The sequence below is a fragment of the Canis aureus genome, chromosome 1 (genome assembly GCF_053574225.1).
Source record: "Canis aureus isolate CA01 chromosome 1, VMU_Caureus_v.1.0, whole genome shotgun sequence".
Taxonomy (NCBI): Eukaryota; Metazoa; Chordata; class Mammalia; order Carnivora; family Canidae; genus Canis; species Canis aureus.
This window is the reverse complement of record NC_135611.1, coordinates 42285006-42301191: the sequence shown is the minus strand read 5'-3', so window position 1 is coordinate 42301191 and position 16186 is coordinate 42285006. Positions and strand designations below refer to the sequence as shown.

The 16186-nt window shown below is 41.4% G+C and overlaps 1 protein-coding gene across 3 annotated transcripts in view; it reads left to right on the top strand.

The window, feature by feature from the left end:
* The window catches only part of RMND1 (required for meiotic nuclear division 1 homolog), a 44517-nt gene extending 28857 nt beyond the window's left edge, over positions 1-15660 (top strand). For all 3 annotated transcript variants that reach the window (XM_077896795.1, XM_077896813.1, XM_077896804.1), the window contains 3 exons: positions 870-990; positions 14842-14958; positions 15449-15660. In XM_077896795.1, the coding sequence (XP_077752921.1) occupies positions 870-990; positions 14842-14958; positions 15449-15481 (271 nt within the window). In that variant the 3' untranslated portion in view covers positions 15482-15660. The remainder of the gene's footprint in view (positions 1-869; positions 991-14841; positions 14959-15448) is intronic.
* Positions 15661-16186: the final 526 nt, after the last annotated feature.

Here is a 16186-nt window from a genome sequence, read left to right as displayed (position 1 = left end):
GGGATGCCTGGCTCAGCAGTTGAGCGCCTGCCTTTGGCTCAGGGCGAGATCCTGGAGTCTCAGGATTGAGTCCTGCATCAGGCTCCCTGCATGGAGCCTGCTTCTCCCTCTGCCTGTGTCTCTGCCTCTCTCTCTCTCTGTCTGTCTCATGAATAAATAAATAAAGTCTTTTAAAAATAAATAAAAAAAAGTAAACCTAGGTGTCTCACATAAAAAGAAAATAAGAGTTTGTGTATGCGTGTATTGTCCAGCGTTTGCAGAAACACTGGAAGAACAGAGGAAGGGTTAACCTGTCATGGGTGGGAGAAAGGGAATGATGGGAAGAATAGGAGGGGGATTTGTCAGTTTACCTTTTCTGTCTTTTTTACTTTAAAGCCACATAATTACTTACCAATAAAAAAAATGTATATATGTTGTAAAAAAAATTTTTTTTTTAAGATTTTATTTTTTCATGAGAGACACATAGAAGCAGAGACATAGGCCGAGGGAAAAGCAGGCTCCATGCAGGGAACCCAATGCGGGACTAGATCCCAGGACTCCAGGATCATACCCTGAGCCAAAGGCAGACGCTCAACCGCTGAGCCACCCAGGCATCCCTATATTGTAAAAATTTTTAAAGAAAACAAAAAAGCTCAGATATTGAAAGCAAAATGAGAGGTTTTATTTTTCTAACAACATAAATAACATTAACGTTAAGGATTGAGTTAATTTGGTTGCAAATTTCAAAATGCTTATGTAAATTTTTGTATTTACATATTTCTCAGAAAGGTCAGCATTAGTAGATGTTTTCATAAAGTACTTTGTAAAAAGAAAATAAGGACTGATTTATAATTCAGAATTAAAAAGTTATCATTTTGGTTTTTTTTAAGACACCGTATAAACTTGAGTTCAGACTTCTTGATCACTCCCGATTTCTACTGGGACAGAGAAAACCTGGAACAGCTTTATGATAAAACCTGTCAGTTCCTTAGCATCACTCGTAGAGTTAAGGTATGTATTTTGCACTTTTACTGAGAAAGACAATGCTCTTCTAATTTGTGTGACTATGTGAAGAGAAATTTTAAATGAAGTTAATGTGTTTAGTTTTGGAGAAATACTTTGACTTTTATTCATATCTCTGGATTTCCCCTTGCCCATCTACTAGATACAGTTTCCATCCTGTTTCTTTGTTGTATCAAATCATGTTCTGATACTTGCTCTGCAGACTAGATAAAGGTAGTGAGTTTAGAGGCCTACTCTTCCATTAGCAAGCTCTGATCAAGTCTCAAGAGTTCAGAGGTCCTGGAACTGTGTTGGTGGCAGTGAGAATAGAAATGAATTCAAGAAAGAATTCTCTGAGACAAATATGACTGACGTTTGCCTGTGAGTGACAGATAGGAAGATGACAAAACAAACAGGTGGGGTCAAGGGGAGTGTAAGAGCAAAACCGAAGATATGGTGAGAGTAAGTGGCAAGAAACCATCCAATGAGAACCATCACGCAAGCATTTAGATGCATGGAAGTAAAATTGAGAAGAGTGACATAGGTATCAAGAGAATGATGGAAGTGGATGGAGGTGATCGTGATGGAGATAAACCACATGATGGAGATGGGGAAGGAAGGTTGGAAACAAAATGGATGTTGAATGACCATTGCACGTAGTTCTCTGTTCTATGTTTATTACATTACGGTCCACATAACCACGCGGTTGAGATGCAGAGCTGTTCTGTCACTACAAAGATCTCGTTGTGCTGCCCCTTTCTTGTCACACCACCTCCCCTCCCCCACCATCCCCAGCCCCTGACAAGTAATCTTCCCCATCTCCATAATTTTGTCATTTTGAAAATGTTACATCAACTAATCATACAGTGTATGACTTTTGTTTTGAAACTGACTTTTTCACTGAGCATAATGTCCTTGCCATTCATCTAACTTGTTGTATGTGTCAAACCCTGCCCTCCTGTGCATTACTTAAACATTTTTTGGAACCCTATTTTGATTTATCTGTTTTTAGTATATCTCTTAGGTATTTAATGGTTGCCTTACATGTTACATTATATATATGTAGTTTATCATAGTCCACTAATTTTGACATTTTACCAGATTAAGTTAAGTACAGAAATCTCCTACCCTTCACATCCCTTTACCCTCTACCAGTTGTCTGAACTATTCTTCTGCAGACATTGAAAACTCCGTCAGTTACAATTTTTGTTTCAGCCATCAAATACAATTTCAGAAACTCAAGAGGAAAAGGAGATTCCATTGTGTTTACCTGTATTTTTATTCTTTCTGTCATTCTTTTTTCCTTTGTGATGTTCCATGAGTTCTTTTATTGATTCTTTTCTATTTCAAGAATGTTCTTTAGTTACTCCTTTAGGATAAATCTGTAGAAATAGATTCTAGAGCAGCCTTGGTGGCTCAGCGGTTTAGCGCCACCTTCAGCCCAGGGTGTGATCCTGGGGACCCAGGATCAAGTCCCAGGTCAGGCTCCCTTCATGGAGCCTGCTTCTCCCTCTGCCTGTATCTCTGCCCCTCTCTCTCTCTGTCTCTCATGAATAAATAAGTAAAATCTTTAAAATTAAAAAAAAAGAAACATTCTAATTTTTCTTCATCTGAGACTGTATTGATTTCCCCTTCCTTCCCAAATAATATTATTACCAGCTCTAGGATTCTGGGCTGGCAGTTCTCTTCCAGCACCCAAAAATTGCTGTGGCACTTAGTGCTGGGCTGCTTGGTTTCTAATGGGATAACATCAGGTCCTTTCTTACACTCGCATGCGTATGTGAGGTTCTGTTCACTTGTTTTCTCTCTGTTGTTTGAATGGGGTCATTTCCATCATTCTGTCTTCAAGTTCACCAGTTCTTTTCTTCATCACCCTCATTCGGATGCTAAACCCATCACTGGGTTTTTAAATTTTACTTATTGTATCTTTCAGATCTAAAATTTTCCTTTGATTCTTATGCTGTCTATGTCTTTGCTGAAATTGTATTTTTTTTAACTTGTTTCAAGCATGTTCGTAATTGCTTATCGATAACCACTTTAAAATGCTTGTCAGATCATTTCAGAATCTGACTTATCTTGATGTTAGTATCTCCTGATTGCCTTTTTTTCAATCCCTCTGTCAGTACCTCTAGTTTTCTCTCAGTACCTCAGGTGTTATGTTTGTTTTTGCTTCATATACAAGGACCTTCATGTTCTCTACTCTTCCTCAGTCTTATTTCCTACCACTTACCCACGTTCATCCTACGCCCCACAAAAATAAATGACTTACAGAGTGCCTGGGTGGCTCAGTTGGCTGAGCATTCGGCTCTTGATTTCAGCTCAAGTCATGGTCTCAGGGTTGTGGGATTGAACCCTGCATCACATTCTCTCCCTCTCCCAGCTTGTGCGCATGCACACTCACTCTCAAATAAAATCTTAAAAATGACTTACGATTTCAGCAGCCCATCATGGCTCATTAAATACTATGGCAGCTCTGGTATCTACATATTTTTTCTCCAGGCCAGACACTTGCCCTTGAATAACATTGAATTTACCTTAGTTGTCACTGACCTTGTTACCAACCCTTCCTATACAAGCATCTTCCAGCACAGGAGAGTGGAGGTCATTGCCAGTGGTTGGGGAAAGAGGCCCATCCCAAACTATATTGCTTTTAGTTGACCCAAAAAGATTGATCAGTGATACTATGAGATTCAAACTTCAGTGGATTCCAGTATGGTTTTAGATACTACATCTAGCTAGACAGGATTTGACCATACAGATGTCTGGTCAGACATGAAAAGCATTGGACTTGCATGGTTGTGGACCATGTAGATAGGCTGAAGTCAGGGGCTATCAAAGGGATGCTGAAAGCTTTACAGAGTTGAAGGATATCTTGTGGTTGTATTAGTTAGCTATTCCTATAGAACAAATTATTCAAAATCAAGTGGCTTAAGACAGCACTTACTATTTTACAGTTCTTTGGGTCAGGAACCCAGGTCCAGCTCAGCCAGGTCCTCTGGCTCTCTCCTAAGGCTGCAGTAATCTCAGGGATCGGCTGAGAAGGTTAACTTCCTAGTTCATGCATGTGTTTGTTGTTGACAAGATTCAGTTCCTCTCAGGGTGTTGGGCTGAAGTGTCAGTTCCTTATGAATTCTTGGCCAGAGGCCTCCCTCAGGTCCCTGCCACATAGTCTTCTCCAGAGAGCAAGCATCTCCCAACATGGCTGCTTGTTTCATCAGGGTGAGCAAGTGAGAAGGGGTCAGAGCATTGCCAAGACAGACTCTAAAACAATCATTTGTAAACTAATCACAGCAATTACAGCCTATCACTTTTGATATTTTTGTATTCTTTTTGTTAGAGACAAGTCACTAGGCTCAGCCCACAGCCCAGGGGAGGGAATTGCACAAGGGTGTGAGTGCCCAGAAACCGGGACTTTGGGTGGCATCCTAGAAGTCTGCCTAACACAGACTTCAGGTTTTGAAAAAGGTGGAGAAAAGTTTAGAAGCCTACTTGGGAGGCACTGTGACCCACATCATCCTCATAGTGCTGTTACTTTAGTGATTCCTTCCTTCACACCACCAGAGGTACTGCCAGCAAGCATCACTGGTCTCATGTTCTGAATCATCAGTAAGCCAACTGCCATGGCCACTTGGCTTGGGCAAGAAGGTTGATGCCAAAGAAATTATCTCATCTTCCACCTGGAAGGTGACCATCTTTATTTGTCTATCCTCACAATACTAGATGGAATTATTGGCATCAAGTCTGCAACTGAGGACACCTTGAGTGATGAATACCGTGACAACCAAATGGTCAACTAATTCAAGTGCAAACATAAGAAAAAACATCAGTGACAGCAAAAGAGCTGTGTAGGCTCCCCCTCTACTTATTGTATGCTGAGTACTCTTGTTTTCAAGTATCAGGCCAATTTGAGGTTGTGTCCCTCCATGAAGGTATTGACATGTAACCACTGTCACACATCAGCAGTTGGGAGAATCAGATGCTAACCTGTCTCTGGGTAGAGAAAGTCCATGCAGTTCCAGCTATTCAAGGCACTAATCCCTGTGGGTGGTTATATTTATAGCCGCAAGATTTAACATCTTTGAGAAGAAGTAAAACTGAATTTATTCACAGATGATAGGATTTTATATGTAGAATATCCTAAAGAATCTACACAAAGCAACTAGAACTAATTAGTGAATTTATCACGGTTACAAAATTCAGGGTCACTGTATAAAAGATAATTCTTTTTCTTTATAACACCAATGAACAATTGGAAAATGAAAAATTTGAAATATCATTTACAATAGCATCAAAACCTCATATTCCTTAGGAAAGATTTTTAAAAATAAGATCTGTACCCTGAAAACTATAAAACATAGCTGAGAAACCAAATGAATGAAGACATGTATCATGTTTATAGAACAGAAGACTCAACATTATAAAGATCTAACTTCTGGAAGTTGACCTATAGATTCAACTCAATCTCAATAAAATCCTCAGCAAGGTTTTTTTATTTTAGAAGTAACAAGCTGATTTTAAAATGTAAATGCAAGGAGGCTTAAACTAGCCACAGCAATGTCGAAGAAAGGACAAAGTTGTAGGACTTTTATTATCTGATTTTAAGACTCACAGTAAATCAAGCTACAGTAATCAAGATATTTGAATATTAGCATAAGAACAAATATATAAATTAATGGAATGGAAGAGAGTTGAGAAATATACATAAAAGCAATTGATTTTTGACAAATATAAATCAGTTCAATAACAAAGGAATAATATTTTCAGTAAATGGTGCTGGAACAATTGGATAGCTGAACTCTATCCTTTACTTCACACCATTTTAAAACAGATCAGAGACCTAATGTAATAGCTAAAATTATAAAACTTCAGGAAGAAAATATAGAAAAAAAGCCTTATGACCTTCAGCCAAGCAAAGATTTCTTAAAGCCAATTAAAAAAATTTTTAAAAGGCATGAACCTGGGGGGGAAAAAACTTGATAAGCTGAACTTTTTCAAAATTAAAAACTACTGCTCTTTGAGAGACTGCTAAGAATGTGAAAAGGCAAGCCACAGTCTGGGAGGAAACTTTCTCAGTTTATATACCTGACAAAGGACTTATCCAGCATATACAAAGAACTCTTTCTACTCAGTATTTAAAGAGCAGCTCAATTTTTTAAATGGGCAAAAGATTTGAATGGACACCTCACGAAAGAAAGTAGTGCAGATGGCCAAATGAACATGAGAAGATGTTCAGTGTCATTGTTCACCAAGGAAGTGCAATTAAAACTACAATGTGATATCACTACACACCCATTAGAATGGCTAAAATTTAAAAGACTAATGCCAAGTGTTAGTAAGGTTATAGAGCAATTGGAACTTTCATCACTTGTGGGAATGTAAAGTGGTACAACAGGTCGGCAGTTTCTTGTAAAATTAACCATTGTGTTACTATAAGACTCAGCCATTCCACTCCTAAGTATTTTACCCAGGAGAAGTGAAAACACATGTCCTCCCACTCTTTCATATACAAATGTTCACAGCAGCTGTATTCATAATAGCCCAAAACTGGAAGCAGTCAAGTGCCCATCAGTAAGTGAGTAGAAAAACAAAATGTGGTATATCCATACAGTGGAATACCACTCAGCAACAATAAGTTAATTATTGATCCATGCTACAACATGGGTGAATATCAGAATGATTATGCCAAATGAAAAAATCTAGGGATCCCTGGGTGGCGCAGCGGTTTAGCGCCTGCCTTTGGCCCAGGGCGCGATCCTGGAGACCCGGGATCGAATCCCACGTCAGGCTCCCGGTGCATGGAGCCTGCTTCTCCCTCTGCCTGTGTCTCTGCCTCTCTCTCTCTCACTGTGTGCCTATCATAAATAAAAAAGAAAAAAGAAAAAATCTAGACACAGAAACATATGTGCAATTGTATTTATGGGATCTAGAAAGGCAAATTGAATCTAGGTACAGAAGGTACATCAATGATTCCCTGGAGCTGGGGCGGGGGTGGGTGAAATGGGGCTGTAGTTTCCAAAGGAGCACACAAGGAAACCTTGTGTACTTAGAATGGCTTCATTTTATTGTATGTAAGTTATGCCTCAGTAAAATTAATTTTAAAATAAAGCCTTTTGTGAGAATTCTTTAAAAACAATACTAAACAAAATCATCAGTATTGATGAGATAAATACACTGGGGATGAATTTTTTTTAACTTTATTTTTATTATATTTTTTTTAAAGATTTGTTTATTTATTCATGAGAGACACAGACTGAGAGAGAGAGAGAGGCAGAGACTTAGGCAGAGGGAGAAGCAGGCTCCTCACAGGGAGCCCAATGTGGGACTTGATCCCGGATCCCAGGATCACGACCTGAGCCAAAGGCAGGAAGCCCTACCGCTGAGCCACCCAGGCGTCCCACAAGAACACTCAGTATTAATGTTCTTGGATGGGAATGGAGATTTGTGGAATCATGATCATTGTGATGAAGTGTGGTAAGTCATTTACACCAAGCAGATACGAACCTTCTCTCTACCTCTTCTGATAACCAGCCTGCTGTGCTTAATTGAATTAATGAAAGTGGCTGAGCAATAACCAAGATAGCCAGCTGCTTGGAAGTTTGAGCTCAGGCATGCTCCCCCAGCCCATCCTGTCTTCCCTCAAACCATGTTTCTGTAATATTGATGCCCAAGGTGTCCCTCACATGTCCTTGTGGACAAGATCATGGTCACCAGTTATAAAGGTGATTTGAGGCAATGGTTCAGAGGAGAAGTATAAAGAATAAGGATGTCTTTCAAGAACTTGCTCAGCATGAATGCTACATTCAACAGGAAAGCCAGTTTTAAAGGTGAGAAATGTCAAAGCAGGATTAATAATGAAACCAGAAGTGCAATGAAATAATCAACTAGTGGGACCAGAATCAAAATGGTAAGAAGAAAGGGGAAACTTGGAGAAAGTGCCACCGCATCATCACTGATGCTAGACCAAAGAGGGCACCTCCAATGGAGACACCATTGGAAAGTTGACTGTGCAGCCCAGAGAGCAAATAGGGTAGGGTCCAGTCAGTCCCAAAATTGGAAAAATCCTGGAACAAGTCAGTTCTGTAGCAGTTTTTTTTTAAATCTCATATGAACTATATATAACTACAGTACTATTTGCTTCTCAGTCCTTAACTGAGTACATAAGGAGAATGCATACATTGCAGATAATCAGAATAAAAATAAGAGTCTTTTTAAATTAGGCACCATCATAGACCTATCTGTAGCTTATGTTCTTCCAAGTTGATACGATTTGATTCATTTGATACCTTTGGGCCAGGACCATCCCTGGTTGCATTTTGCCTGATGAGCCCAAGTGTCATGTTCTGGGAAAGGTGTCCCATCTGGTCTGTGTTTCTGGAATACTTGGTCTGCATCCTTCAGCTGCAGCACTTCACACATCGCATCTTAGTGTTCTGATTACATGTGCAGACCGAGTTCCTGGCGAGGGCCTTCTTCTGGTTTATAGACCGCCACCTTCTTGCGGTGTCCTCACGTGGCTGTCTGATGTCGCCTCCTCTTCCTAAAGGACACTAATTCCATCATAGGGACCCCGCCCTCACCTCCTGAAGGCCCCCTCTCCAAAAACCATCACCGTTGGGATTAGGGTTTTCACCATCAATTTAAGGGGGACACAAACATTAATTCCATAATACCAACAGTCCCTGAAAATCCACTTTATTTTTTCTTTTGGAGCCAAAAGTCAAGATTCATTTTAATTATCTTTATAAATTACATATTTCTACCACATCTTTATTGGATTCTATGTTAGGAACTGGGGCAAGATTGCTAAAAGTAGAAGTAGCAATGTATTAGGGGGGAAAGGGACTTAATATGAAATTGGAGCTACACTCGTGGGATTCCCCCTCTCCTTAAAACACAGCAGCTAAAGGGATAGAAGCTACTTTCCCCCGAAATATCTAAATATATAATGAGCATGCCAGAGACAGAGGGATTATTTGGCTCATGGGCCCAGAGGGCAAGGTATGTGGATTGGGATCTCTAGCCCGTAAATGGCTGTTGAGCATGATGGCCACGTGGGTTTGAACTACATTTCATTTTTATGTAATGGATTTGGAGATTCCGTTTCTGAAAACTCAGTATATAGCAGCTAAAACTTAAGGCTCATCAAAATTCCTTTGGTAGCTGCCAATTTTTATGGAACTCCCCTCACATTCCACTGACTGTCTCCCCTGTTGCAGAGGTGCCCTATAATCATTACCATTGTCACCTTTGTGGCTTGATTCAGTCATTACAGCTAATTGTTCATTTCCGAGACCCACTGTGAGCCATCTCTTCGGTGTGAAATCTTCCACGAGTTAGCAAGTATGCTTAAAAGTTCCCAAACTACATTTCTCAGAGTATTTTCTTAGCACACCAAAGGCAGTTAAGACTCGCTGGGTTATGTGAAGATTATTTAGAAGGAGTTAAAAGAAATTAGCCTTCCTTAGCATGCTGAATACAACGCTGGCGCTTTACTTGATACAAAAGAAAATTAAGAGCAAGCTTTACTGTCTAATAAGAAAATGCACAGAACAAAGAGAGTTAGTGGTAATGCCAGGAGAAAGTTGTTCCTTGTTCCATTTGTTTGTTTGGGTTGTTGTTTTTTGTTTTTTTTTTTTCCTAGAGGAAAGAATCTTGAAGAAAATAAGAGTATTAGGAGGCATGAGATGTGCTGAAAGCAGTCCACGAAGCTGTGGATGGGGGTCAAGACATTTCATTCAGTAACTAAGCCCTGGAAAAGATCAGAGAGAAGTTCCAGAAGTGCAGTAGGGGCAGAAAAGCCAGGTGGCAGTGGGTCCCTCACGGCACCTTCTCTATTGATGTTCCCCAACATTCTGTCCTGGGCGCTCTCCTCGTGCGGCCTGCTCCAGCAGTGCTCCTGTTCGTTTCCTTCCACTGCTGTTTTGTCCTGATGATTTTCAAACAAGTATCTGTAACCTCAGTTTTCTGCTGGCCTTCCAGGTGTTTCCTATTGCCTACTAAATCTCTCACGCTTCCACACTGACCTACCCTATAGCATCCCTTTGAGAATCAATTCTCTGTAGCACTGCACACTGGAATGTAGGCTCCCTGAGACCGGAGACCAGGGTTATTTTTTTCCCTGTTATATTCCCAGTTCTTGGCAAGGCCTCACATAGAGCACATGCTCAGCAAATACTTGTAGAATTAATCAGTGATTAAGATTTCAAAATGAAACCCATGGTATTCTCCCAGAAAACCCTGAATCTTCTCTATTCTCCATTTCAGCTTGTGGCAGGACCACTAGCCTCATCCACCTGTCAGTCAACCAGAAAACTGACATGCACAGTGGTTTCCTCTTTCTGCTTCACCCTCCACATCCTGTCACGCCTTCCTTTCATTTTCTCCTCAGTGTCATTCGTTCATTGCCAGATACTTAACAAAGGCTGTAGGATAGGCTAGTAAAAGGGGGGGGGGGGACACACTGCACTGACCCCTGCCTTCAGGTCCCCCTGACATTCCTGCTGCCTCTCACCCTCCTCTCCGCCGCCGCCCCACCCAGTCTCAGACATTCTTGACTCCCTCCCTGCCCACCCACCCCACCCCCACCTCTCCACTGGCCCCTTGAGCTAGCACCATTCCATTTCCTCACCCAGCCCAGTATAGTCAACACAACCAATATTTGAAGACCACACAGGACTTCACATTACCTACAGAATAAAATTCCAGCATTCTAGCATGATGGAGTGGAGTAGGTTTCTCTTGCTGCTGTAACAAATTACCTGAAACTGGCTTAACACGAATGTATTGTGTTATATCTCTGTACGTCAGAAGTCTGACATGAGAGTCACTGAGTCAAATCAAAGTGTTGGCAGGGCTGTGTTCCTTTCTGGAGGCTCTGCATAGGAAAAGGCTTTCCTTGTCTTTTGCAGCTCCTACATGCTGCCCACATTCCTCAGCTTGCAGCCTCTTTCATGTTACAGAAGTGAGTTGAGGACTCCTCACGGGGCATCACTTTAAGTGTTCCACTTGCCAGTTCCACTTGTAAGGACCCCTGTGATTCCACTGGACACCCCTCCCCCTGATAATCTAGTTTCATCTCCCCATCTTTTTTTTTTTTTTTTTTAAACTTTTTTTTTTTTAATTTTTATTTATTTTTGATAGTCACACACAGAGAGAGAGAGAGAGAGAGAGGCAGAGACATAGGCAGAGGGAGAAGCAGGCCCCATGCACCAGGAGCCCGATATGGGATTCGATCCCGGGTCTCCAGGATCGCGCCCTGGGCCAAAGGCAGGCGCTAAACCGCTGCGCCACCCAGGGATCCCTCATCTCCCCATCTTAAGGCCAGCTGATTTGGAGTGTTAATTCCATATGCAATCATAACTCTACTTTGCCATGTCATATTCACAGGTCCCAGCAAGTAGGGTGTGAATGTCCTTGGGGGAACCGTTACTGTGCCTACCATGTACAGTCTCCATTTCCTCTCACAATTTGGCACTAACTTACCTTTTTAACCTCATTTTCAAGCACTTTGTCCAACTATCTAGCATGCTTTGCCTCTGTGCTCTTTCCTGCAATGCTCTCCCCTTCCCGTGGCTCTCTACCCTTTCTTCCTAGCACCTGCCTATTTAGAGCCTACTTCACATTTACCACCCTTGTGATACCATCCATTTTCTCGTGTTCCCTTGTGTGTGCATGTAACATGCAGGACTCTAGCTAAATGAAGTCGGAAGCATACACTAATGGAGACCCTCTTGCTTGCACACCAGAGAAAATTTTGAATGAGCTTACCTATCGCCATGTACGGCTGAGAACAAGGTTAGAGCAGGAGAATAGTGTCTGTAGCAGACCCAAATAAGTCAATCAAGACTCTTTCCTCAGCACCTTCTGTGCCAAGTGGGCCTCCTTCTTGCCTCTCAGTGGCCTTCTCTGTGAGAATGGGGAGAAATGGGAGTGGGAAGAGGGAATGTCCCGAGTTTATATTTCACTCTACCTGGCAACATCAAAGGATTGGGCCATGTGTCCAAGCTTTGACCAACCATATGATGAGGGAAGTGGCCATTATGGTCGACTAAACCTGGGTCTTATATGTACCCCTTCCACTCCGGAGCTTTTGGGGGGTGCTGGGATCATGATTGGTGGTTGAAAATTGTGGAAGAGTAACTCCCCCAGAGGGTGGGGGTCAGCAGGGCAGGGTGCTGGGCAGATAGCTGAGGCAAAATGAAGGAAGCACTAAAACAAAGAAAGTGTTCTAGGAGCACCACAGAAAGAGCACATTGGGAAGCATAGGATGCCATGCACAGGACCAGATGATCTTTGGGATTCTTTGATGTTTCAAGAAGGCAATATATGGTAAAATGTTTAAAGCCATGATACAGAGGAGTGACATGATCCAGCTATTTAGAATGAGAACGCTGATGCCCAGGGAGAGGGGCAATGGATCCATTCTTAAATAATGACTAGTTCATAAAGACCTACTACATAGTATTAAGGAATGCTAAGAAAGGGATAGATCCAGGACTGTCCACAATGGTGCATAATTGTAGGGAGTGGGATTTAGAGTCTCCACCCCAGGTGACTGGGAAGACAGCATAACCAGATAAAAGGGGAAGCCAAGAGAAGGGATAGACTTGGCCAGGTTGTCAGTTTTAGCTTGAGAAACATTAAATTTGAGATGTGGTCAGGAAACCCATAAGATATTTCATAGGCAGTTAGAAATCCAGAGAAGAAACCAGGATTAAATAGTTCTATTTGGAAGTAGAAAAGAAATAGTAGTTTAAGTCTTTCCCAAAATGTGGGATACATATACTTGTTCAAGAGATGAATTTAGGGGCAGCCTGAGTGGCCCAGTGGTTTGGCGCTGCCTTCAGCCTGGCGCGTGATTCTGGAGACCCGAAATCGGGTCCCATGTCAGCCTCTCTGCATGGAGCCTGCTTCTCGCTCTGCCTGCGTATTTGCCTCTCTCTGTCTCTCTTTGTGTCTCTCATGAATAAATAAAATCTTAAAAAAAAAAAAAAAAAAAAGATGAATATAGGTAACACATGGACCCTGAACTGAGTAACATTGAAGCAAGTCATATTTCTCTTTACTGTCAGGAGAAGCACTTAGTTTGCTTTTAGGGTCCTGATGGGCCCTCTGGTGTATGCTGCTCCACTACTTGCCCAGGCATCAGGCTCCGCTTCCTGTAGGCAACAGTTTCACATCACACTGTTGTCCATTGATGGTAATGACAGTTTACTTTTAAAATAAACATATTAAACAAAGTCTTTTGGAAATTACATAATAGTACAGGTGGCACATATACATCACAGAAATAGTGATGGTGGGATGCAAAGTGACTGAAGTTTAGGGAACATCTACACAAGCCAAAGTGGGTGAGATTGTGCAAGCAGAGCATAGAGCCAGAAAGACAAGATCAGGACTTTGGGGAATGTCATCTACAGGCAAGAGATAGAGAAACCCCAGGAAAAGAGGATGGTCAGAGGTAGAACCTAGTTCTTAGGGGAGAAAAAGCCAAAGGAAGTGTGCATTTCAAGATGTTGTCAAATGCTTGAGTTGATTGAGATTTAGAACCAGAAGTTGTTAGACTTACTAAATCTGCAGACTTTTGGAAGTTTCAGAGGAGTTGTAATATGCAACTTCCAAGGGCTAAAGAATAAACGGGGTGACAGGGTGATGAGGAAGTAGAAGGAAGAATGTGTCTGTCTACTCAGAGATGAAAGTGGAAGAGGGTTGGGACAGCACCTTGAAGACAGAAGCAAGCCTGAGGATGAGTGTGTTTATAGACCAAGACGGAGCAGCCAATAGAGAAGCAAGGGAAGGAGGAAAGGAGGAGGCAGTGTTCTAAGCATTTACAGAGTAGAAACTACAGGATGGCCATAAAGGCTGGGAACATGGCAAATATATGCGTATGATTGTGGTTCCATATGTTCTCATTGAGGCGGTTTAATGATCTGTACAATCATTACAAGTACATACGGCACACGAACGCATTTCCATCAATCCCCAACATGCATCTGTGAGGATTGTCTGAGATTTCCAGACCAAACCCACACCCTCGGCGTGCTCCGTAAGTAATCAGGGGAAGTCAAACTTAAAAAAAAAGTTTCCAGACTTTCCGAGTTCCAAAAGAAAATGAGATACAGGGATCAAGGAGGTAGAACTACCGGTGGTCACATCCAAGTCTTAAATTCAAAGATTCTGTTTTCTGGGGGCACCTGGCTGGCTCGTTCTGTAAAGATGCGACTCTTGATCTTGGGGTCATGAGTTCGAGCCCCACATTGGGTGCAGAGGTTACTTAAAATCTTTTAAAAAATCCCAAAGACTCTGTTTTCTGTGACCCCACCCCCACCAACATGTGGTGGAGGCATCAGAACTCAGAAGCTCTGCAGTCTAGCACTGAGAGCAGTACCAACTAGTGGCACATGTGCAGCAGGTCAAGTGGTACAGAACCCTAGGGGTTTGCACAGAACTTGAAGAACTGTAGAAGGTAATCATTGTTTTTGTCATCTGTAGGGCATGTTTTGGCCACAGCAACATGTTTCAAGTTTGCCCTTCTTAACTACTACACTCCCAGAGGCAGGTTACCAAAAACAAGGACTCAAAAACTTTTTTATATCTTCTATCAAAATCTTAATGTAAGAGCGTCAGTAGGCAAAGTACTTCTTGCAGTTCAATCTGTACATTACAAAATGTCTCTAGGTGGACTCTTTGACAAGAGGCAGGTACTGCTGGCAAGTGGCCACGGTAACGAAGAGCAAGAATTGAAGGATAAATTCTCACCATGTACCTACTTTAGACCTTTCAAATTTTGAAGTGTGCTGTTACTTATTTCTTAAACTTAAGTGTAAATACAAGATATTTCCTAAGGTTTTTCTAACGCAGGTCATGAATGAAAAACTTCAGCACTGTATGGAGCTGACAGATCTAATGCGGAATCACCTGACTGAGAAGAGGGCGCTCCGCCTGGAGTGGATGATTGTCATCCTCATCACCATCGAGGTAAATAGCTTTTTAAAATGAAAGTAAGAGCACCTGGCTGGCTCAGTGGAGCGTGCAACTCTTATCTCAGGGTTCTGAGTTCAAGCCTCAAATTGGGTGTAGAGATGACTTAAACATTAAAAATCTAAAAAAAAAAAAAAAGCTTTTTGACATAGAAAATGACAGTGGAAAAGAGCTTGGCTTTGTTCTGATTACTAAGTATATTTGGAAGTGAGGTTAAGTTTCAAGTGACTGTGGTAATATTGCAAACGCATGAAGTGTGATTTTGGGAGAAGTTCCATTTTTAAAGACAGCATTTAGAGAAAGTTCTAGCTGCATATTTTTCATGTACGACCCAGCAGCAAGTATCTTTGCCTCAGATCTGCAGCTTGCCGTATGGGAAAGACTTTAGGAGCATTTTTCATTAATCACAATTTTGGAAAAGTCATTTTTAGTTTTTACCAGTGGCTTGCTGTGAAATTTAATAAATCTCACTTTTTACCATCCTAAGGTAATGTTTGAGCTGGGACGTGTATTTTTCTGATCAAGTGATAACCAGAGAAGAGTTAACAGTACAAGAGATATTCAAGTTCTACAATCAAAAATAAATGCTCACTGTTGGGGAAATCTCTTAATAGGTATTTAATTTTTTTAAATCAAGAAGTTATGATGATCTTTTTCAGCTCCTAAATGTATTGCTGCTTGAATAAAAATTATGAAATATCTGGTGTTTGGATCTTTAACACTGAGAATTTTTTTTTTTAATTTTTATTTATTTATGATAGTCACAGAGAGAGAGAGAGAGAGGCAGAGACACAGGCAGAGGGAGAAGCAGGCTCCATGCACCGGGAGCCCGACGTGGGATTCGATCCCGGGTCTCCAGGATCGCGCCCTGGGCCAAAGGCAGGCGCTAAACCGCTGCGCCACCCAGGGATCCCTACACTGAGAATTTTAAAGAAGATATTTTAAAGAACTATAGAAAGCTTAGCACCTAGGATACGCAGGCAGATATTTATTAAAGCCAAAAGGCTTAGATTTTGGACACTACCTCTCACCTGTCTCCAAGAAATATCAATCCCAGCCTAGGAGAGCCAAATAGGAAACTCTGGACTGTTGAAATAAATACAGGACAGGTTTGTGATGACTAGAATGAATTTTATATACGTACTTTGGATGGCATAATTTCAGTATGGCTGCTCACTGACACTTCTCCCTTTATTAATCAGGACTATCCATGCTTTTACTACCA